General features: G+C 44.1%; 1 protein-coding gene across 4 annotated transcripts in view; it reads left to right on the forward strand.

The window, feature by feature from the left end:
- Positions 1–23,518, forward strand: part of sulf1 (sulfatase 1) — a 40,743-nt gene that overhangs the window by 15,977 nt on the left and 1,248 nt on the right. The window contains exons 4-19 of one of the 4 annotated variants that reach the window (XR_013936410.1): positions 1,425–1,576; positions 4,082–4,251; positions 7,900–8,050; positions 8,127–8,302; positions 8,522–8,650; positions 9,213–9,269; positions 11,789–11,915; positions 14,781–14,994; positions 15,653–15,899; positions 15,988–16,084; positions 16,204–16,298; positions 16,437–16,508; positions 17,290–17,462; positions 18,842–18,998; positions 19,556–19,666; positions 21,402–21,435. Coding sequence is in view for 3 of the 4 variants with exons in the window: in XM_080490033.1 (XP_080346159.1) it covers positions 1,425–1,576; positions 4,082–4,251; positions 7,900–8,050; positions 8,127–8,302; positions 8,522–8,650; positions 9,213–9,269; positions 11,789–11,915; positions 14,781–14,994; positions 15,653–15,899; positions 15,988–16,084; positions 16,204–16,298; positions 16,437–16,508; positions 17,290–17,462; positions 18,842–18,984; positions 19,543–19,666; positions 21,402–21,435 (2,161 nt within the window). In the remaining variant the exon portion in view is untranslated. Of the gene's footprint in view, positions 1–1,424; positions 1,577–4,081; positions 4,252–7,899; positions 8,051–8,126; positions 8,303–8,521; positions 8,651–9,212; positions 9,270–11,788; positions 11,916–14,780; positions 14,995–15,652; positions 15,900–15,987; positions 16,085–16,203; positions 16,299–16,436; positions 16,509–17,289; positions 17,463–18,841; positions 18,999–19,542; positions 19,667–21,401; positions 21,436–23,518 lie in introns of all 4 variants that reach the window. The other 3 variants (XM_080490033.1, XM_080490035.1, XM_080490034.1) reach the window with 3 other exon arrangements.

Below are 23,518 nucleotides of genomic sequence, written 5' to 3' on the forward strand. Positions count from 1 at the left end.
CTCACAAGGTTTCAACCACAACACCCAACTCTCATGCATCTTTTTTTTCTCACAGTAAGTTGTAAGTTATGGCTGAAAGCCAGATGAATCTTTTTCACGTTATAAGATACACAGGCTTATGGCTGTTGAGAGCCATAGACAAAAGATGCAAAACGGGTAGGTTTTCTATACAGACTAATAGGGTACACGAATAGGTTGTGAATTAAAGTGTATTTTCTATTATAATTAATCTGCAACTAATTCAGTGATGAGAATGTATGGTCTGATTAAAAAAAAAAGAAAAAGACAATAGTTTCACCCCCACCTACTACTTGTGATTTCTTCTCAAAGTTAGAAAAGAGAAGCATGTTTGGAAAAGGTGTGTTCTGGCACTCCATTTTTTTCTTTTTGAACTGGTTTGAAAGTAACAAATGTACTTGCAATTGTTATTAAAGTTTAGAAATCTGTTGCTCATTACTTCAGCCGTGAATGAAAATGTTTGGAGAGCTGCTGTCTCTCTCTGTCCTGCCCCTTGTGGCGACTGTTAGCTTTGGCCTTTATGAGGACATTGCAAAATTGTGACTCAATATGGAAATTGGTTTCTGTTATGCATGAAATAAAACCAGCTTTGTTTTTAAATTCTTCTTCTAATATAAGTGCATGTGGGCTTACTTTGACCTGATTTTTACTGTTTTGTCCCTTAAATCTGTCTGCTCATTTGAAAAATAGGAAGATTGAAGCAGAATAGAGGAGATATTTTGAGAAGATGTGGACATCTAAAGCATCCATTTACTTAAATGAAAGGTGAAGATAATGAACATACTGCTCTTAGTTAAGGTATCTATTGATAGTGAGCAGAATGGGTTGAATCTGAGGCACCAGTAGACTTGTGTAGACCGATCCCGACTACAAGCACTTGCCCAAAACACAGGCACTTCTCACTTTTGATAGCAAAACTGCCCGTCACAGTCAGCTGAGATCTCCTCTTGCTTGCTGTACATTCACGTGGTCGTCAATGTACATTTTTACAGTAAGCGCCATGCCTGCCTGGCTGTCTGCTGTGAGAAATGCAAACACGTGGAGCGTGCCAGGTTGCTGTCTTGTCTCATCAGACAGTGTCTCTGTGAGTGATGGGCAGGCGTTGCGCTGGGCAGCTCTGTGGGGTCCTGTGGGCTGCAGCACGGCCTGTGGTTTTTCGAGCTGATGCGTTAGTCTGCAATTAGCCTTCTCTGGGATGGGCTGGCTCCCTGCCCAGCTTATCCCAGAATGCCGTCAGTGAAACCGGGGAAAAAAGAAACGGGCAAAAAAAAGTTACGAGTCACATTCGCACGCACAGATAAAGTCACACAGACGCACACAAGATTATTAAAGCTTTACAGAAACAAACAAAAAAAACATGCACTGACAGCCTGCACATTAAACCTGTTTTTTTCTTTCTTCTGCAGCATTTTTCGGCAAGTACCTCAACGAGTATAATGGCAGCTACATCCCTCCTGGGTGGCGCGAATGGGTTGGATTGATCAAAAATTCCCGCTTCTATAATTATACTGTCTGCCGGAATGGTTACAAGGAGAAACATGGTGCTGATTATGCAAAGGTATGTGTTCTTCAAGGTATTTGTTTGAAAAAAAAGAAAGAAAAAAAAAAGAAAAGGAGCCGCTAACGCAATCACTAATTTGTTTTCCCTTCATGGCTGGATATAAAGACTTTGCCTGACAAATTGCAGGTTCCACTCACGTATAAATACAGACATTGAAGCACTTCAGTTATCACTGTGTTGTGATCCAGGCTGGCAGGAATTCTCTCCTGAGAATTAAAGGGACTGAGCTCAGCAGAAGTGGCGTCTCCTCTTTTTGTTGCCTCCCTTTATTGAGACACACTTTTCCTCAATATTCTGAAATTGTAAATCCAGCACATCGTTAGAAGAAGCTGTTCCCTTGTAATAAATACCATCCTCCACTTGTGTTGTGTCTCTTGCTCTGCCTTTTTCAACGTTCTAGTGTCGCACTACTCGATTTCCAGAGTTTTGTGCTTCGATACTGCAATAAATAAATGCAGAGGGGAAATTCTGCGCCGCCACTGTCAACTTCTGGAGATGAACACTGTGGTTACACTGTCTTTTTGTGGCTCTGAATGGCATCCGTCATCAATCTTCCCCAACTGTTTTTGTAGGAGCTGTCAGTTTGTTTTCGCAGCTCCATGCCAATATCTCCCCAGGTTGCACTCTCCTGGAAATCCACGAGGCTGGCCCCCGAACGATGGGCAAACAAATGTTTGGACCGCTTTGCCTCTGCCAACTTGGACTGAGGTGTAAAATTACCCACAGGCTGAGGCCAAGGTGTTTATATGACATGGGCTTGGTCAGCAGATTGCAGTTTGAAACCAAATGGACACAATATTTGCTGTTTGCTGCCAAAACCCATCATCCTGCTGCCACTAGGAGAACCGCGACTCTTTTTAGATTTACACAGGGTGAGAAGGTCAGGATATTCTGCACAGAGTGCACCTGGCACGTCAAGTCATTGTGATTAGATGAGGCACTCGCTCAATGATTTCATGTAATTACGTCTCCTCTTATTTTCCATTTGTTAGGAGAGGAGTTCATGGAGGTTAACATGTTTTATCAAAGATCTGTTTTTAAATATTTAGATTGACGATCCAATCCATACTCTCCTTTTATTGAATTTCCATGACAATAACTGCCATAAAAGCAGCGTAGTTAACAGGCCAGATGTTTGCACTGAAGCCAACAGACAATTTAACTAATGTATGATCAGACGACTCTGAAATTTGGATTTGAAAACCTTCCAAGCCGTAATATTTCCTGTAGGTTTTTAGAACACAAGAATTACAAATTCCCAATGAAGGGGAATGGATGGAAGGTGTTTCCCATTTTGGGATTACCACTCATAATTCAGAGAGAAAAGTGATGCTCTCTACCTCCGTGACTATTTAATAGCCGCTGGCCAGGCATTCCCCATGACACTGTTGCTTCCTCTTGACCCACCGGAGCCCTCGGCAGCAGCGGCTTGGATTTTGACTGGGTTGGCAACTCAAGAGAGCATGGCATTGGTTCGCCATGTGCACATAATCATCAGCCTCCGTGGGCATGTGCAGCTGCCAAGCTATTAAATCTGTCCTGGCTATGAAACCTATGAATGGAGACAGGAAGAATCGGCCAAACCCACTTCTGACATTTCAGGGAAATCACCTTTTACCCTTTCATTCTCAACCCTGGCACTCCCTTTCATTTATTATACACCAGCCTTGAACGGCAGCAGCACACCACAAATGCAGGTAGAATGGTTTATCTACAGTTGGAAACTTGGCAAATGCTATTGTGATTTTTAGCTCAGGGTGTGACCTGCCATACAACTCGGGGAAAAAAAGATCAGAACCGACTTCTGTTTGTGTGAAGAAAAGCATTTGATAAAAAGTTACTCCACTGTGTTGTTTGTTGGGACACTTTTACAGTGTCTTTCATTCAGGAGCTGTCTGATTGTAACTGTGAGACCTGAGGAGTGTTTCACATGAACCCATTTAGCTTGTATCGCCCCAAGCTGAAATCTTTTGATATTGTCTCTGATTTGTGCATTCCTTGATCTCTGCATGGAAATTCGTGAGAGGGAGAGGAAAGCGGGCATGTGAAGGGGGGGGGATGAATAGAACCGATTGAAGCCAAGTAGCAGTAACAGAATGGATAGCCCAGAGAGGAGCAGAGGATGGAGCTGTCATAACAACATACCATTTGAGAGCGCCAGGCTCCTCGCCATTAAGCAAGTGTCACATTCAGTCGTGGAGGGATTCAGTGATGAGGCAACAGCCTGTACACTGTAGACACTCACACAGACTCAAGCATGCACACTCATTTACACACCCGCAGGCAAGCTGCCAGCTGTTGACTCGACAGATTGGGACTGTAGTGTACTCGGTGGCCTCACTTCATATCCCCTCTGGTCCGATTCCATGTGTTTGAAAACGACTGGATGAAGGAGGGCGATGCCGATTTGACCGAGTTTTGTCAAAGCTTGTGTTGTTCCTGAATCTTCATTTATAGAAATGTAGCACTAAACGCTCTTCTTTTGCTCTCCCCTTTTGCAAGGATTATTTCACGGATCTGATCACCAACGACAGCGTCAACTTCTTCCGTACATCCAAGAAGGCATACCCTCACCGCCCAGTGATGATGGTCATCAGCCACGCCGCTCCGCACGGCCCTGAAGATTCTGCGCCACAATATGCAGAGTTCTTCCCAAATGCCTCACAGCACATGTAAGTTCAGTGACACATCTCGGTCCACACTCAAGCATACATACACTCGTATGATAATGTAAATCTGTCCAGTATCTTGCACTATCCCGTGACCCTGAGTTGCATAAAGCGGTAGAGACAATAGAAAGATCGGCGCCTGAGGCTCAAGTTTAGACATTTCCCATTTAAAACCACTCGGAGTATTTATGAGTTGTTGTATCTAACATTATCGTACTATGCACAGCCCTCAATCCCCAGAGATGACAGGTTGCTTGGAGGCTACTCAAACCGAAGACACAGCGAGCGTGAAATCAAAATGATTTATCGTCCAAAAATAGCTGGGGCACATACCACAGCGAAGATTGGGGATGGCTTTTTTTACCGAGCATTGTGTTCATGCCAAGCCCACATTGGCCTCCCACAACTCATCACTGTGTCGAGGCAGCACTGCGATACTCCGGGTCGCTCCACTGGCAGCGTGCCCTGCCGTCTTGTTGTGGCCCCGACACTGGGCTCCCAGGGTGCCTGCTCCTTTGAATGGGAGAGTGTTCTGGTGTTTTATAGACTTAGATGTAAGGTTCTTCTCACTTTCTTCCCCCTTTAACATTCCCCTCTGTTTACCTTTCCTCTGTCCGTCTATCTGTATATCTCTGTATCTGTCAGTCCATTTGTCTTCACCACCATGTTTCTCACTGTCGTCTCGGTTCTCTCATCCCAGCTCGCTCCGTCCAGCCCTTCCTCCCCCTTAGTGTAGTCCGCAAAGGACTTCCTGACCCTGTCCATATCAATCAGTAGTCTCTCCCTGCGGCTCCTGTGACGAGAGGAATGCATTGTGTGCTTTGGAACACCCTTTGTGACATTATTAATTTATTTTTAGCCGGAGCCTCCGGGTGACGGGGGTGGAGCTGGGGCCCACGGGCGACTGAAAGGGTTGCCCCGGTGATTGTGTGTAGGTGCCCTGCGTGTGGAATGAGTGGTGTGGTTACTGTGGAGAGGACAGGTGGTTGGCATGGACGGGTGTTTGTTGTTGACTATAAATTTCTAAAACAGATCTGGGCCTTTTTCCACCAGCAGGTGCTGAGTTCTTTTATCACATGGATGTTGTTACTCTGTTCCATTTTTAGTGGATTCAAGTAGGTTTGGCATCCGCTGGTGGGATTTTGCACCTCTATTTGGTGGGACTCTTTTCCTCACTGCAGTAGATGCCGCATGGAGCTCATGTGTAATGCGGAGAAGTGGGACGAGACAGTGTGGCAGTAAAGTATTCGCCGCCTCATAAATCAAAGAAGTGTCTGTACTTTTGACAGCAGCAGTACGAGGGGAGGACTTGATGTTAATGTCATTAACATTCCTCGCCAAAGGTGTTTATGCACCATTTCTTAGATGTAAGCCAAGCTCGCAATTTATTTTAAGCGCCGTAGACTTGATGTGGTTTCTCAATAGCGTGTCTCGTGGCAAGTGACTGCACTTATTCTGGTCAGAGCTCAACAAGTTGCTCCAGGGAGAATCACTGATCTTGGCGTGTGTCTGCAACTATCTCTGCAAGATCAGGAAGCATTCTGGGATGAACAACCTGCCGCTGTTATCCAGCAGACCTGTGTGTGACAGGTGGCAGGTGTGACCTCGCCTATGGACTGGCTTCATTCCACTGACCTCTGCATTCCTGGTTCCCTGGTGCTCAGGGCCCCTTACCTTGGTGGCCCATTGCCCAGAGACAGGTCCCTTTGTGGGGCTTATTAGACCGCCTGCTAAGTGGGTGAAGAGTTCACCCTTCTCACAAAGCAGGCCTGAGGAGACGAGGGCAGAAGGCAGCTTAGTCGGTGAGTGCAAAGCAGCTCTCATAGCAGGTCTTCATTAAGTATCAAAGTCTTGATACTCCCGGCTTCTTATTCAACGCTGGAATCTGTTCATTTAAGGTATGGTTTGTGAGATACTTGCATATACCACAAAGGGAACAACTTTAACACAAAGGAGCAACAAGCCATTCTGCAAATATAACATCCAGTACAAAAGCTTTACGCATGGCTAGGGACACGCTACACTTTATAATTACAATCAATCAGCTTTATCAACTTTATTTATGTAACATCTTCCATGCAGGTTGGCACAAGTCACATAACTTCACAGGAAGATTCAGTTCAATAATAAAAGAAAGACGGAAAAAACAAAAGACAAGAATGGAAATTTAAAGTATAGACTCTAAGTGATGATTAAGAGGAACAGAAGTGGATTACAAATCAGAGGTAAAACGATACAAAGGGTACAAAACGAAGTAAAATTGATGTTAAAAGCCAGCTAAAACAATTTAAAACATTAAAATGTTTTTATGGAAAACAAAAACTAAAACTTTTAAACATAAAACTTAAAAAAATATATTTGTGTATATAATTAAAAAATACAAATAAATGTAGTCAGTAGGAAAAAGACTATTTAATTAGATTTTATTTATATAACCCAGATACAAACCCCCAATTGCAACCAAGCCATCTCGTGGCATGTTTACAGAGAAAAACCCAACAATCCCACATAAACAAGCAGAGGAAACCTGAAAACCTCTGCAGAACCAGACTCAGAGGTGGCAGGTTTCTGGTGTACTGGCAGGGGATTAGAGTGTTGTGAGAGAGAAGAGGATCGGACAGGGAGCAACAAACAGTTTGAGATCAGACGGCAAGGGAATCCACGAACTTCGAGCTCCACTGTCGGCGATCTTGCAGGAAAGTTGAGAGATGAGAGCACAGAGACACATAATGCAAGTCCAATGAAACGGTTACATGGAGAATGAGCAAAGATCTTCATTAAACGGATAAGGCTGTCTAAACCCATAGAGGCCAACTAGCAAAAGGATGACACAAAATAGAGAGAATAAAAGAAACAAATTGGAACCACAAACCTCAGTCATTATTAATTAATACATTTTTTAATCGGACGTAACAAATTTTATTGCATGGAGGTATACTCATCTTTATCTAATTCAAGAATTTCATTATTCTTGTGGGCCGATCAATTAACTAGCCCATGCAAAAGCAAATAAATCATGTACTATCGTGCATCCAAAGCATACAGTATCTACTTTAGAAGCATTACAGGTGAGCAGCTCCTCTCAGCTCCAACCTCTGAAACACAGCTCCCTCTCTTTTCGTACCGCTGTTTATCCACTCTTGTTATTCCTTCATTTCAAATGGAAATGACTTATTGAGAGTTTGGTCCAGGAGTTAGTGCAAACTTCACTTTGGGGCCTATTATTTTCTTAAGCGTGTGCCAACCCTCAAACCACTTGTATGTGCCAGCAGTGCAGTGGAGCGAGGAGCCTCTCGTCTGCGTGCGAGAAGGGGAGATGGTCTGAGAGAGGTGTGGAAAAACATGCTCAGTATTAAGACATTTCCGTCAACAAACAGAGCGGCCGTGGATTCGTGTCAAACCCACTGGACAATTGTGACACCTGCTAGTGAGCAGCGGTTTGTGAAAAGTGGCAGACAGGTGTTTTTTGGCATCTTGTAGGTGTTTCGTGTTCTGATATCTCACATGCGTACATCGTGCAAAAAGATTCTCTCTTTCCCGCAAGAGACGATGAAATACACAGCGTTAACTGGCACGCCGTCGTTATTAAACGCATCCAGTTTTGACTCATACCTGTCTTATTTATTTCTTCTTTTATTTGTGCCCTCACAGCACCCCCAGCTACAATTATGCCCCAAATATGGACAAACATTGGATCATGCAGTACACGGGCCCAATGAGACCAATCCACATGGAGTTCACCAACTTCCTGCATCGGAAACGGCTGCAAACTCTCTTGTCTGTGGATGACTCTGTACAAAAGGTAATCCTACTTGTGATTAGACTAAATGTTTGTTTAGTCTGCCATGTATGCTTACACAGTCCGTTATTGTGTGCAGGTTTTTGACATGCTGGAGGAAACTGGAGAGCTGGACAACACTTACATCATCTACACGGCAGACCACGGCTACCACATTGGTCAGTTCGGCTTGGTCAAGGGCAAGTCTATGCCTTATGATTTTGATATCCGTGTCCCATTCTTCCTGAGAGGACCCAATGTGGAGCCAGGCGCAGTGTGAGTATCAACTAAAATGGTTAGCCTGCATATTACATTGTCTCTTTGTTGCAAAAGGTTTAGAATGTACTGTTATTACTTCTCGGTTACTCACTGTGTTCTTTCTCTCAGTTCCTTGGAGTAAATCTTAATTGGTTCTGGCTTTATTCTTAAGTCATTCAATACTAGTCTTGACATTGTTGCAGACAAAATAAACTATATGTGCATGCATTTCCTCAGAAATCCTCATCTGGTGCTGAATATTGACCTCGCTCCCACGATTCTCCACATTGCGGGACTGGACACGCCACCAGACATGGATGGAAAGTCCATTCTTAAGCTGCTGGAACAGGATCGGACTGGCAATAGGTTCGTATGGATCCATCATGCCATGCTGTAATGGATATTGTATACAGTAATTGCACGGTGTGCATGATTCGGGCACCCGTACTGTTCATTGGCCGTTACTGAGCGAATGCAAATTTCCAAAGCCAAAATTATCGTTTTTGCTCCAGCTGCGCAGAAAATAGGCTTGAAGCAATTTGGCGGGTTTACCTTGGCCGCGGGGCTTTTGCAGGGCTTCGTAGGGCTTTACAAATTTTCCCATAGAATTTGTTTGCGAGCGGTATCATTTGTTTCTACACCGAAACCACAGCATTGAGGTGTGAAATATAAATGCAAAACTATCATCCTTTTCAAAGAATCTATTGGTAATACATCTGCACAAAAACAGATTCCAGAGGAGCAGAAAGAAGTGGGATAATCTTTTTAATCCTCCAAGAGTATTTACACCATTCCCTTGAACCCACAAGGATCTGAGCTTTTTGTGATCAACTTCCATATATTTGGTCAGCCTTATGTCCCAACGCGCTGAAGCAGAGTGCAGAGGCCATATGAATCCTATAAACTGTGTTCGCTTTTGTTTTCCCAGATTCAAACCCAACCGGAAACCCAAAGTCTGGAGAGACACATTCCTGGTGGAGCGAGGGTAAACTGGGGCTTTTTATTCTTTTTCCACACCACAGGCACATCCATGTCATTACAGATCATTGTGTGTCGCTAAAACTTGACAAAAACATGTAAATCAGCTCGAAATGTGTGAGAGTCGATGTGTGCCCCCTCGGCAAGCGGCATAGCTGCCTTATCCAGTTATTTGGGATTTGACAGACATTTCCTGACCGCAGTGGTCTTGGAAGGAGATGATGGAGGAAGACAGTGAAGTACTCACAAGTTGTTTGGTAAAACTATAAACAGCTGGCATATTAGGGCAGTTCACACGAGAGGCAGTGACACATGTGTGACCAGGCCATTTGGTCATTTACAGGAACGGTAAAGTTTGTCCTTCTCTCTTTTGGGGGGGGGTTGCATATATTAAGCACATGATAATGACCCCAAACTTGACTTAGCCTGCAGTTTGAGCACTGACGGAGACAGACGGATGATACATTTCAAAAACATGGCAGAGCCAGACGTACGCAAAATAAACAAAGGCTCGCCGGGCTCAGGATGATGTTACCTGAGGAATGGCTGGAAGGCGCGCACTCGATCCACTCACAGGACATGTCACCAGCTCCCTCGGTGTGGAATGCAGCAGCCTCGCTGCAGCAAACGCTTCACTGTTCCCCCAAGACTGTTTTCTTTGTAGTGCACTCAGTTGCAAACAGTGTGTTTTTTCTCACAAACCCTGACAGTTCTTTATTTAACCTAGTCTGCCATGGGATACATGTTGCAGAAAATGATACCTCCCCTCCGACAGCCCGCTATTGTTCACTTGACATGTTTATCTGTCCTAATGCATGGGCTACACTGACAGAGACGTGACCAGAGGGGGCGGGGGGGGGATATAATCCCATCATGCTTGTCTTTGCAAGATACAGGTTCTTGAGGAAGGTTTAAGTTGAATCTGTAAAAAAAGAAGAAGAAAAAACAACTAAGGCCTCAATTACATGACGTTCTCAAGTGAAAATGGAAAACTTTAGTTGCGTTTAGGGTTTCAGTTTACATGACAATGGTGCTCGGAGCCACTGACAATGCAAGTATGATTTCACTACGAAAACAACCAGCAGCACCAACTCGTGGTCTAGCCGACATTGTTAAACTACATGTTTTCAGCATTTCTGCCATTTCCACGCAAACGGACATCATTTTCTAAAAGGTTTATTGAAACAAAAATGCAAAAACAATGTAGTTTCCCCGATGCAGATTCGTTTACAGTGAAAGAACAAGTAACACACCTATTGGCGTCTCTGCATGAAGAGAAAAAAAAAAAAAAAGTATGACCTTTTAGATTTAGCGATCGAACTCTGTTAATCCTTTCCTCCATTAATCCTGGCTGTTTGTGAAAGCTGTCTGCTGCTCCACTTGTCTCTAAATGTTGAGATTAGCCTGTGTAGAGGTCTCTCTCTCTCTCTCTCTCTCTCTCTCTCTCTCTCTCTCTCTCTCGCTCTCTCTCTCTCTCTCTCTCTCTCTCTCTCTCGCTCTCTCTCTCTCTGTCACACACACAGTAGCGGATGTTTTGCTACAGTTTCCTCACTGGTCATGTGACACGTGTTGGCGATTTCATATCCTCACGTGACCTTACAGTACTACCACTGAGCCTGTGAAATGCTGACTGACAGCTGGGTCTGACGGTGTTGTTTGAGAATCTAATCATCTATGTCATGCAGCCAATAGGAAGTGACATCAACATCTGCGAGGTCTTTAATCACACTTGGCTCAAGGCGATAGATCACGGCCAAGTGGGTGTGTGAACATTGGCTGTTGTCCCCGGAGCGGAGCGCTACAAAGACCTGGGCACGGCGGTGGCCCTCCCCCTTTAAAGGGGACAGGTTGTTCTGTTCTTCGTTGTCGTCGCCATCCTGTCTGTGGGCTGCGGGCACCCTGGGCATGTTGGCAGGGCTGCTGATGGCCAAGGGGACCGAGAGGCTGGCGTGGCTGCAGCAGGGGCTCAGACAGAGTTTGCGGCGGTCGCAGAGGAAAATGGGGTGGGGAAGTTGAACGTGATGCCAAGCTGAGGTCAATCAGGTTGGCTTGGAGCTGAGCTTCATGGCCAGACGCTCCGGTGCATACAGACACTGCATTACATATCCATTTACATGTCCATGAAAACACACTGCGCTGGCCATGACTGAAACTGAAAGCACAAAGCACTTTTTGCACTAAGAAATTACTTCAGTTCACTTTAATTGTACAGTGAAGAATTGCTGCTAATGTCTTCGTCACATATTTGACACCCCTGTTTTACATGATCTGTCACGTACAACCATTAACTCTCATTATCATGCACACACTGACATTCACCAGTGGTGCTAACTGCCATGCAAGATTCTGACACACCAACAGGAGGATTATGAGGTTCAGTGTCGTGCTCAAAGATACTTTTCCACATGGACGAGACATGAAGGGCATTAAACCCACTCTACCAACTCAGTCATAGCCACCCAATTATAATGACTTGAATAAATCAGTTGCTTGATGGATTTTCCTTTAATTTCTGTCTTCATGCAGAAAGATCCTGAGAAAGAAGGATGACTCAACCAGCACTCAACACACCAACAGCCTCCCCAAGTACAAGAAGGTCCGAGAGACGTGCCAGCAGGCTGAATTCCAGACAGCATGTGAACAGCCTGGACAGGTAAAAGAAACACCCATTTTCCAGAAGTATGCAGTCATTTTATCTGCAGAAAGGCATACATGTTTCCTCTTGATATCTGGCATACAAAAAAGCAACGTTAAAGAGATCTCCATGGTATCGATTGAAGAATTCTGTGGAGCAGCGAGTGAAATAGCCTTTTACAGCACGTCATTTGGTTTATAATTGGACCCTTTTGCACTGTTTTGTGGTGCCTTCAATTGTTGGCACTTCCCTTTCATCAATGCCCATTAATTTTCTGGCACACCAACCAGCCATACCGTGCAGTATGTGGCCTTGGAGCAGAGCGGCCTGAACAATACAAATTGTTACAACTTTCAGGTAGTGTTAAATGACAGGCAGATTTTCCTAGCGGTCTTACTAATGCAGTCCAGACTCATTTTATGACCACATAAATGTGCGTGTGCAACAATCACTTATTAAAGACAGCAATGCGGCCGTTTTTTGGCTCTGTGCGTACTACAAACTCCAAATGGGAGCGTGCATACATTGAGCACCTGTATAAATTGTGCAAGGCATGAATAGGAATATCCTCCAGTGGAAAGACGTATTCTATCAATGTATTCTTCTATAATGCGTACCATTGCAAATTGCTAGTAAAAGTGAATTTTACCTGGTATGGTATGTCAACGTGCTCCACTTAAAATGTCAAGACTAATATCCAAGCAGCTTTTATAATGATTTCAAATTCATTTTACCATCATCAACATTAGTTATCATTGTTATTTTCATTTGATTCAAGTTGCCTCCCTGAAGGCAGAGCTAAAGGGCCGCAGATGACCCCTGGGCCATATGATGAAGGGGCCTGCTTTAGACTTTGTTTGCCATCTTTGTTCTACTTTCTTTGCATGACTGTTTCAGGCACTTCAGCTTGTAAGAGAATGAGGCTGATGTCAAATTACAAACACTCACTGGCTCGTGAAAAATGGACAAGAGCATTCCCAACATGCAACAATCAAATATTCTGAGGCTTCGAAAAGATGAGGTCCTCGGCATTAAATGATGAATTATCCTTTGGAAGAATGCTCGTTTTTAATACGTGATCACACTCTCCAGGCCCAGGAAGTCTTTAAATTACCCGAAAACGCCTTGTGTCCTTCCCTCATGAGAAAGGATTGTGGCGACCGAGGATAATTTGATTGGTGGGACAAACAACGTGTCACAGAAACAAGAAAACCTCTGATCTGTTTGCACAGTTTAAGAAGAAATCACATGGAAAACATCCAAATCTTTTGCTTCTCAGATACAAGCTGAGTCCAGGCTTCTTCAAACCTTTATCGGTTTGGATATATTCAAAAGTGACATAGCCAACATTCCTTCACCTTTTTCTTGCATCTTTTAGAGGACTGCTTATATCACATATCAAAGGAAACCTTAATAAGTCATGCAGTTATTTTGAATTCTTCTGCTTTTGTATGTTTGTAAGATTGAGTGTTATATTATGTTTCAGAAAACCCAACATTTCAAAGGCGGTCCACAGTCTTTGTTGGAGGCAATCTGGCATGCTCCAGGAAACAAAGGTTTTAGACTGTTGTTTAATTGTAAAGCACTTTGTAATCCTGGTTTTAAAATGCGCTCTGCAAGATACATAAGGATATGCTTCAACTAAATCATAAAAGGCTTCTCCCGTGGACTTTCAGAACGAATCAAGGTCTAAATATGATATTTTCACTGCGGTACATCGAAGGGGCTGAAGACACTGAGTGACTTGCAGTTCTCGTTCCCTTTCAAGTCGCACGGATGTCTTTTGTGTTCCTAACAAATGAAAACCACTAAGCATCCTGCCGAGTAAATTTTTTAAGTGCGAACACAGATGGCTGTAAAATGACATTTGTTGAAAGCTGTGACGCATTTCGAGCACTCACTGTTCCGCAGGCAGCAAATTACACTCCTAACTAACCACCACTCGCTTGCTTTGTTTCACATCCATTTGCGCTGTTATGCTGCTGAATTACCTTTAAAAACTCAAAAGTGAGCCGGGGAGAAGAATAAAGAAAGTGGGTTCTTTTTTTTTTCGTCTTTTTTTTTTTTGTTTAATCCTCCAGGGGCAATACGTCTCTCTCCTCTTGCGTCTTGTCTATTGCTGAGATAACTTCTCTGCTGGGCCCGCAAGCTCTTCCAACAGAAACCCGATCCGTCTTATGGGCCTTTGTTTGGACCCTCGTTCCCACACTCACCACAGATCATCTGCACCGCGCTCTACAGATGTGTCTGTTGCTTTCATATGAGGCCTAGCATGCAGCATTTAGCCCCCAAATCTCTTTATTCCCGGTGAGAATGCATGTTGTGAGGATGCACTTGTGTATTTGTGTGTGAATCTTTAACACAATTACACTGCTGACGCACTTGGCATGGACGGAGCCAGTGTGAGAGTGATAGGGGTTTCCGCTTTGTTTTCTAGACCTCAGACAGATCCAATTCATCTCATGTGGTAGGTTTGGTTTATCTTTCTCGCTGCTTGTGGACATCATTTGTTCCCACAGACAAATATGTCCCCGATGAGTCTGTCAGAAACATGTGTTGCTTGAGGAGCCACTAAAATCACTGCAGAACAAAGGTTTCTTTCTTAAAGTTTGTCCGCTTATGGTTGTCTTCATTACTCTTAAAATGAATTCACTTCTGAAAGTGTATGTTTTAATAAAATAAACAGCTTCGCGCCTCTCTAATTTAGTCCAGTTATCCCTTTTAATCATGATGTTTTTACCCAAATAAAAAGGAATAGATTAAGCATTCCCCATCTTTTTCCCACTAAAAAAGGCACCACCAGGGGAGGCCCATCCCACAAATGGAAAACCACTGGTATAAATAAACAAATTAATTAATAACACATTGGTTTGGTTGTTACAGAAATGGCATTGCATCGAGGAGATCACAGGGAAGTGGAGGATACAGAAGTGCAAAGGTGGTTCAAAGGAAGGCTCCAGGAAGAGGGCCCGCAGCCTGAAGCCTCGCAGCAGCTATGACGCCAGAGAGAGGGGCTGCGACTGTACGGACCCCTCCTACAAACCCTCCCGGAGCGATCGCCGCTCCCACCGCCAGTTCTCCTCCTCATCAGGCCAGCGTGAGTAAACACTGTCAACATATGTGTACGGACATGAGTCCGGTAACGTAAACCGCTAGGACGTAGCTGTACATATGTGCAGGATTATTTCCATTATTTCAGCTCATTGAAGTCGCCGCTCCAGTTAACCTGCACCTTGTATCTACTGATGTCCACGTCTCAATAACAGTTTTGGAAAAATGAAGTCTTTAAAAGCTCAAGGCTTGATGTCGTGTAATGGATTATTTATGCTCTAAAGGGAGACAGATGCACACAAAATGCAAACATCCTTCAACAAGTCGTGGAATTTGGGCTCTGGAAGTTATTCTGTATCGGCTGTCAGGTTTGCTTCTTTGAGTTGTTTGATGCCCTCTAGTGTTGTTTAAAAAAAGTGCAAGCAGAAGCAAGTCAAATACGTCTTAAATTTAAGGCTGCAGAGAGGTGTAGTGGTTAGTGTGGGTGCCCAACAGTGGAAAAAAGCCCAGGTTCGAATCTCAGTAGAGTTCACATGAATTTTCTATGTGTACTTCTGTTTCCTCCTACAGCTACAGCCAATAGGTGTGGTTATGAAAGTGTGTGCTGATGATGTTTCCTGGGTTCACCCTGCACCCCAAGTTGGATAAAACCAGCATTAACGTATATAAATGAACTGAAACAGTTTGATTTTTCCTTCCCACAGGTTTCCGGCCGCGGTTCGTTCACACGCGCCCTACTCGCTCTCTGTCCGTGGAGTTCGAAGGTCAGATATATGACATTGACCTCCAGGCAGACGATCAGTCAGCCATCCGCCGCCGGGTCATCTCAAAGCGCCACTATAATCCAGAGGACCCCAATTTCGACTTGGCGTCTGACGACGGCTCTCAGGAAATGCTGGCAGACGATACAAACGCAGTGGGATACCCCAACTCTGTGAAGGTCACCCACAAGTAAGACATGAGTTCCTCTCAAAGGGTTGAAGAATAATCAAAGAGCAACCTGTAACAGAGATCTTTTTTTCTTTTTTTTGTTTTATAGGTGTTACATCCTGATGAATGATAGTGTCCACTGTGAAAGAGAAATCTACCAATCCTCGAGAGCTTGGAAAGATCATAAGAGCTACGTCGACCAGGAGGTGAGTGTGTGACGTCCATCCAAAGACCCTCAAATCAATCCTTTCTGAGATTTTCTGCTAGAAGTTATATATTTTGGGGGGAAAAAAACGATTGAGAGTATTGGGGTTTTGTTTTCTAGATTGAAGCACTTCAGGACAAAATCAAAAACCTTCGAGAAGTAAGAGGACACCTGAAGAGGACACGGCCGGACGATTGTGACTGTGGGAAAAGGAGGTCAGTCATTCAGATTTCACCTCCAAGAATACTTCTTTACTTGAATTATTTTGAACGTCTTGTAGGATTGTGTTGGATTGCACACATATAAAGTTTTCCTTCAAAATCCTTAGTCTCTTTCTCTGTCCATAAAACCAGCTACTTTAGCAAAGGACACAGAAACAAGGGAGAGAGAGTGAAGAACAGGAATGATCAACTCCATCCATTTAAGTGAGTTTCTCTGGGTTTCCCCTTTTCAGTATCATTAATCCGCTTTCTAATTAATACTGAGCATAACATCTGCAACTGGCTAAAAGTCTGCAAATACTGCATGCTGCCTGAATGCCACGGAAATTGCCCCAGCTCATTTTCACTTCGGCTGCTTTCCCAATTAAGTCAGCAACTCCATCGTGAGTGTGTGTGTGTGTGTGTGAGTGTGTGTGTGTGCATTTCTGTGTGTGCTGTCATGTGTTTGTCGATGTTCGGGACCCTAAAACACACACATAGGTTTCTGAAGAAGGCATGCGTACCATAAGTTTTCATTAAATGTTTGGTCCCCGAGTAACGTTTGAATGACAAAGCAGATGTTTGGCCGCGGCCCGGCTTCATGTGCGTGTTAGTCTGGAAGTGATTGAGTTGCATGGAAAGATAGAATGATCCAACAGAGGGGAAATCAGTCAGTCCCTCAAACACAGTGATCAGCTTGCACCGGGAGACACTGGGAACCGATTATGCCAATACAAAGCAGCTGTTTTTCAGCAAAGCCTGTTGTGTGTTGCAGCGGGGAGGAAGAGGGGACAGTGGCTAGAATGTCATCCCAGAGAAAATTGGACATAGTGAGAGCTTAAACATGAAAGTAAACAGGCTGTCAGAGCCCGGTATCGCTGATGCCTTCTGGAAGTCCCCTCTGTGTCCTCCATTACTGTGGTTCCTGGCAGCGGACGGGGTCCGGGGGCTGATGTCATGCTCGCGTCACACGGTTGTGATTCTCTCACGTTTTTCGGGCGGACAGGGAGGCCGTGCAGGAGCTAGACGGGAAGACGCAGCTGTACAACGAGATCCGCAGGAGGAAAAAAGAGCGGAAGGAGAAGAAGCGGCAGAGGAAGGGCGACGACTGCAGCCTGCCGGGCCTCACCTGCTTCACGCACAACAACGACCACTGGCAGACGGCTCCCTTCTGGTCACGTACGTATAAAAGAACCGAAGAAGCTTTTGTCTCTTCCGTAGTGCCCATAAACCAGACCGCTTTGAGAAACCCCACTCACACACTTTGATAACACACACTGAGGTGTTCTTGTTGTGAGGCGAGAGTGCTAACCACTGCCGTGTACACTGGTGACCGAGAAGTTACAGAAGCAAGCTTGTGTTTGGAGGTGGCCCACAGGAGGTCCCTGAGCAAGGCAGCAGTCTGACCCCCAGCATCAGCCTCAGCACTGCACTGCAGCAACCAAGTGATCTTAGAGTGACTCGGATGGTTAAATGCAGAGAAATAAGTTTCCCCAAGAGGATCGATTAAGAACAAAAGGAAGCTCAAACATTATAATTGGATCTAATATATGTTTAAAAAACTCATTAGGTACAATATAAATGTATAAACAACATAATATTAAGACACAACTTTCTTCATGTAGGGTTATTGTTGTGAAGGTATAACCAGCTGAGAATTGACCAGCAACTAAAAAAATAAATAAATACTTCTTCTGTTTCGCACATCAATGAATATCTACTTTGGAGGATTCAGTGCTTTTATATCCCGGCACGTCTGTGTCGACATAAGTTTACAGCCGTTTGCTGTGCTCAGACTTAAGTCAAACCGCATGACAGTTTGTTTGGAGGCAGACCTGCTTTTTAAAACAGGATCACTCTGCCTGTTTGTTGCATCCCGGAGTTTGAATGGCAGCTTACTGGGCAAAAACGGTAGGGTGTATTTTCAATTGGACGAATCCTGGTGTGAACACACCCAAAACACTGTTGGAGTGTGCACTGAAAACACTGTACGCATACTCCCTCTACGGGATTGTACCATTAACACAATTCTTAAGCCCTCCCAGAGCATTTTTGTACATTTTCCTCAACTTATTTTGAACTTTGTAATGTTTTGACTGTCTCAAAGCTTGTGGCATGATTTTTCTTCAGGATTTTTCTTCAGTAAAAACCACTGCCTTAAAGGCTTACATGACTTCTAAGCTCTTTTGCTGGGTTTTCATGTTTGAGGCACCTTCTCCATCATCAATATTTTTCTCAGCTTTTTCACAAGTCACTTTTTTCCCCCCAAAAAGTATTTAATAACTACAGAGAAGACGGGATTTGGTCATGATCAGTCTTGGCTATGTCAAAGCTTTTCAACAAAATAGATTTGATGGCATTGGTGTTTTTTACGTAGCGCCAGACTTTTTTTCTCTCTTTTTAACACACAATGTACAAAATGCACAAAACCCTCACAGACTGATGACAGAGACGACCAAGCTTGGTTCAGTCATTCCGTAAGTCATTTTTTTCGTGTTATGTCAACACCATATAAACGATGAAGACTGACAACAATGCCAATGCTGATTATCATGCAGTGGGTGGATTCTGCGCCTGCACCAGCTCCAACAACAACACCTACTGGTGCCTGAGAACCATCAACGAGACCCACAACACCCTCTTCTGTGAGTTCTCCACCGGCTTCCTGGAGTACTTTGACCTCAACAGCGACCCATACCAGGTGGGTGAACATCTGTCTGCCGTCACTCAGCCGCGCTCGCCGAATGTGTGCGTCTGCTTTGTCTCTCCGGAGCGGTTTTCATTGGCTCCCGCGTTGTAAAACCCGCCCGTAAAAGTTTGTGCGCGGTTTGTAATTTTAAGAGTTTTCATGTGGGAACGGCTTCGTGTAAGTTCAGTGTTTTTGGCCCAAAATCTAAAGACTCCCACAGACTGTGTGATTTTAGCAGTCTTATAGGTTCATTGGCTGCTACTCTGTGCAATGGGGTTTTCATGAACTTGCAGAGGACAATGAGTTTGACAGCGTATTGTGAACCTGCACTGAAATGGATGTAGGGGATGTATAGGATGTTACAATGTAATATTATACATCATTTCTACTCCTCCAGTGGCTTCAGAAAATAAATGTAGTTTCTCTCATCATCTGCAAAACGACTTCTACTGTAAAAGACTACAGAATTTTCGATTTTGACTCAATTTCCCGTTTTTCTTGTGTGTGCGTGTGTTTGTGTGTGGGTGTGTTTGTGTGTGTGCGTGTGTTTGTGTGTGTGTCATTGTACAGCTGACAAACGCAGTGTATGCAGTGGATCGGGACGTGCTGAACACACTACATGCCCAGCTCATGGAGATGAGGAGCTGTCAAGGGCACAAGCAGTGTAGCCCTCGACCCAAAGGCTTGGACGCAGGTAAAGACACTTTCACTCTGATTTTTAGTGACTGAACTTTAGTCCTGAGTGAGTTGATTGAACTTGTGGACTGATACACTGGGTGTAGAAAGTAGATTTAACTCCCCAAATGACTGAAGCAGCTTCCTCGCGCAGAAGAATTGGTGTGTATATTAAGTTTAGGGCAGTGGTTAAGGAAATGAGCTTTTTAACTGGAGTTTACAACAATAGGTCTGATATTTGCTCAGTGTTGCATCGAGAAGGGCATCTGGCATGAAAAACCTTTTAGCAAATCAAACATGTGGTGACCCTGGAAAAGAGCAGACAAAACATGAACATGCACAAATCAGGCTTTGGAAAGTGTCTATACTCCGTACATTGGAGAGTTTTATCTCATGGCTGCTCAAAAGAAACACGGAGGACCACAGGTGGATCTCTTTTATTCTAGTCTTGAAGTTGAAAACAAACATAATGTGAGGGTTTATTGAGAAGGTATATCTGCTTATGGGAGTCCTGTCCGTGCGATTCGACTCGCTCTTTTGTTTGTGTGGATCTGCTTCAGTCTCAGTGATTTTGCGCATTACCTGCATGCTGCATGTGTTTGGGAATGATCCACTCCGGACGTATGCTGACATTTCAGGTGGAAGTGAATGAATCATCAATCCGATTTGCGTCTCCTTGATGCGTGTTCAGCTTTGTTTTGTTTTTCCCTTCACAATCATACATACGTCACACTTCCCTGTCATCACTCTCTCTTTCAGCCCAGGATCATCTGCTGGATATCTCCCCTCGCGTACATACAGTTTAAACTTTACGCTGCACCAGTGTAAGACAACCATGTAATAGTTGTGTGTCCTGGCCTTTTTCCTCCTTTGTGAGTCACCGAGTGTCAGTGATATTATTTGCAGGATGCTGTCGTCACTGTAATTGAGTCTGGCGTTTTATTTAAGCCCGTCATGCATCACTGCTGCAGCCGGCCACAGTATTTAAATGTTTTTTCCCTAAACTCTCACCACACGGTCCAAGCATCCTCAAGAGCAGACGTCCCGTTACGGACGTGGTTAATAAGCAAGGCCGCATTGGCCTTACCCTCCGGGGCCTTGTTGTTTAGTGTTTGTGTGTGGCATGAACTGGGCTGCGTTGTTTATGTCCCGAGGACAGAACCTCCACGTCTGTAATTATCAGCTGGAGAGAGGGGAAACCAGGCCGCTCAGAGGAAACCGCTTGTGTTTCGGTACTGGCATGTTGGACTTGTCAGAAGTATGCCAACGCATGTCACGAAGCAACAGAAACCCTCTTACTTGCACTGGCAGCCCGTCCGCGGGTCCCATTCCAGCCCTGTTGAACCAATGAAATTGCAGTTGTGGTTTCATCCAGCGATGCTATGGTTGGAAAAACAGATGATTGAAATTAAGCTGTCAGGTGTAATGGATCCAGCAGCATCTGTTTGCTAAGGGGTGACTTAACCCTGAGAATCACCTGATTGGATAACCTTTGTGTGTTTTGCTTTGAAGGGGAAAACCAGCTGAACTCATCACCATTCAAACCACTTTAATCTGACTTCAAACTTCTCTCCTCATTCCTCTCCTCCTTCCTTACAATCATCCAGTAATTGCATTTCTCCCTAGCGTGTAGCAGCCGTGCATGAAGGAGTCCTCCGTGTGAATGATCCATTTACCCCACCCCCCCCCCCCCACCTCCCTCGTCTCCTTGAATCAAAACATTAACAATCGATTGCTTTTATTTTTCCGATCAGGAGGTAAAGCTGGAGGAAGCTATGAGCCACACAGGTATCCGCCAAGTTTTGTCTCTCTTCAGTGGCTTTTTCCCTTTTTTCTTTTTTTTCTTTTTCTTTAACACCTGCATGGGCCAAAACGCATCATTCCCACTAATACATCCATCCATGGAGCGCCAACGCTTGATCTGTTGCCTGCATGCTGGGAACACGCTAACAAATCAAACGTTTTCTTCATTTGTCTTCACCTCCGCCCACATCCGTTCCGTCTTCACCTTTACCTGCCTCGTGACGTCAGTCCGCAGCCCCTCCAACATGTAATCAGCAGCGTTGATGCTCCCCGCTACATGTTTTCACACCTCCGCTTGAATGCAAACGTTCTGTATTGAAATCAAGAGTTCAGGGTCGACCCCAAGCAGGGGGCAAGCAGCAGGTGCACGTGAATGACCAATGCATGACACCATCATCCCACTCATGCATCATCATCACATTCACTTAAGGGAACAGTTTCACATTTTGGGAAATCGGCGTATTTAATCTCAGATGATTGACGCCGCCGCCGTGTTTAGCTCGAACTGAGGAAACTAGAAACTTTGACTTTCTAACAGGTTTTTTCATTAATATTCAATATTGAACACCGAGAACCAAACTCGCATTAGTCTCAAAATGCTGCCAGTTGTATTAATTCTTTATATTTTGGAGGACATTTCACTGTATTTTATACCATTGAAATGAGTTTTATGTTGAGATTATATACATTTTTGGGGAAAAAAAGGTTCTTAGCCTTTGTTCTAATTTTTCAGTCCAGGTCACTGGAGATGAAATTGGGCTGTTTGTGACCCCTGAACTGAAATGAGTTTGCCACCCCTGACTCAATTCAATTCAAATTAATTTGTATAGTAACAAATGCAGATCGTTTAAAATCCTTATGCCTTTTCTAACGGTGATCTGCAGCTAAATGTGGAACTTTCACTGTTTATCACACTCGTGGTTTGGATATCAGGGCCTATTTTAGAGCTTTAATTTTGTTATTGTTGCATTTTCTATTATTGATTTTATTTAAAATGCCTCAGTTCCATACATAAATTTACTATAACTAGTAAGTAAGTACTTTCTCCAACCTCAATGTATAGCTTCTCACTAGTAGACTGTCAGGGAAGGTTTGCCTCCTGAAGGAGGTACAATAGAAATCTGTTGAGCAGTAGGTTTCTTCTGGTTGGACACATATGAGAGGAGCATCAATCTCGTCTAACACTGGAAAGAAATCTCACCCAAAATGTGAAACTTTTCCTTTCACTCATCACATTTCACACCAGGTCACACTCACCAGTCACCACCCATCTCATGCGGAGTAGCTCCCTCTAGTGGCCAGTAGCTGGTGGTAGAAGGGACGCTTGAGTTACTGCCTCTCTGTCCTCCCTCTGACCTTTTGACCTCTGTTTCTGGCACCTGCTTACCAGGCGACAGCAGCACCGAAAGTGGTCAAAGAGGAGACCGAGCCTCTCCTTCCTGTGAGTCTGTCGCAACGTCTCCCTTCTTTAGTAGCAAGAGCACTGATCTCGTGAAGGAAAGACAAATGAAATTGTGGCGTTGATACTTCTGTTCCTCCATTTTTAAAATTTATTTATTTTTTAATGACTTGCAGACATCGAACCGAGTCCATCTCTGGTTTTTAGGCTTTTGCTGCAACTTCTTTGTGTGTTTCTCCCTGATTGCATTAATCTTCCTCTCTGGGGATTCACTCACAGGCTCATTGGCTTTTTTTTTTTTTTCTGAGCTGCTTCTTGTTTTGTTGACCTTTTTATTTGTCCTGCTGTTGAGCTCTTTTTTTATTTCAGGTTGTCTGACTTTGCATTTCAATCCAGCCCAGGCCTGTCATTAACTGTGCCATTACACATTTCCTGTGCAGCTTTCTTCCCTTTTTTTGTGCAGTATAATATATTTTTTTTTCCCTTTTTTTCAATGTGACTTAGTTTAAAAAAAAAAAAATTTAATTAAATGTAGCATGTGTTTGCACTGTTTGTGGCTTGTGCTCAGTACGAGTGCTAGTGTATCTAATGCTTCAATGTGTGGTGTGTGAGTGTGTGTGTGTGTGTGTGTGTGTGCGTGTGTGCGTGTGCGCTGCTTTGGGCCGCAGA

The sequence above is a fragment of the Lipophrys pholis genome (genome assembly GCF_963383615.2).
Source record: "Lipophrys pholis genome assembly, chromosome: 20".
NCBI classification, from domain to species: domain Eukaryota; kingdom Metazoa; phylum Chordata; class Actinopteri; order Blenniiformes; family Blenniidae; genus Lipophrys; species Lipophrys pholis.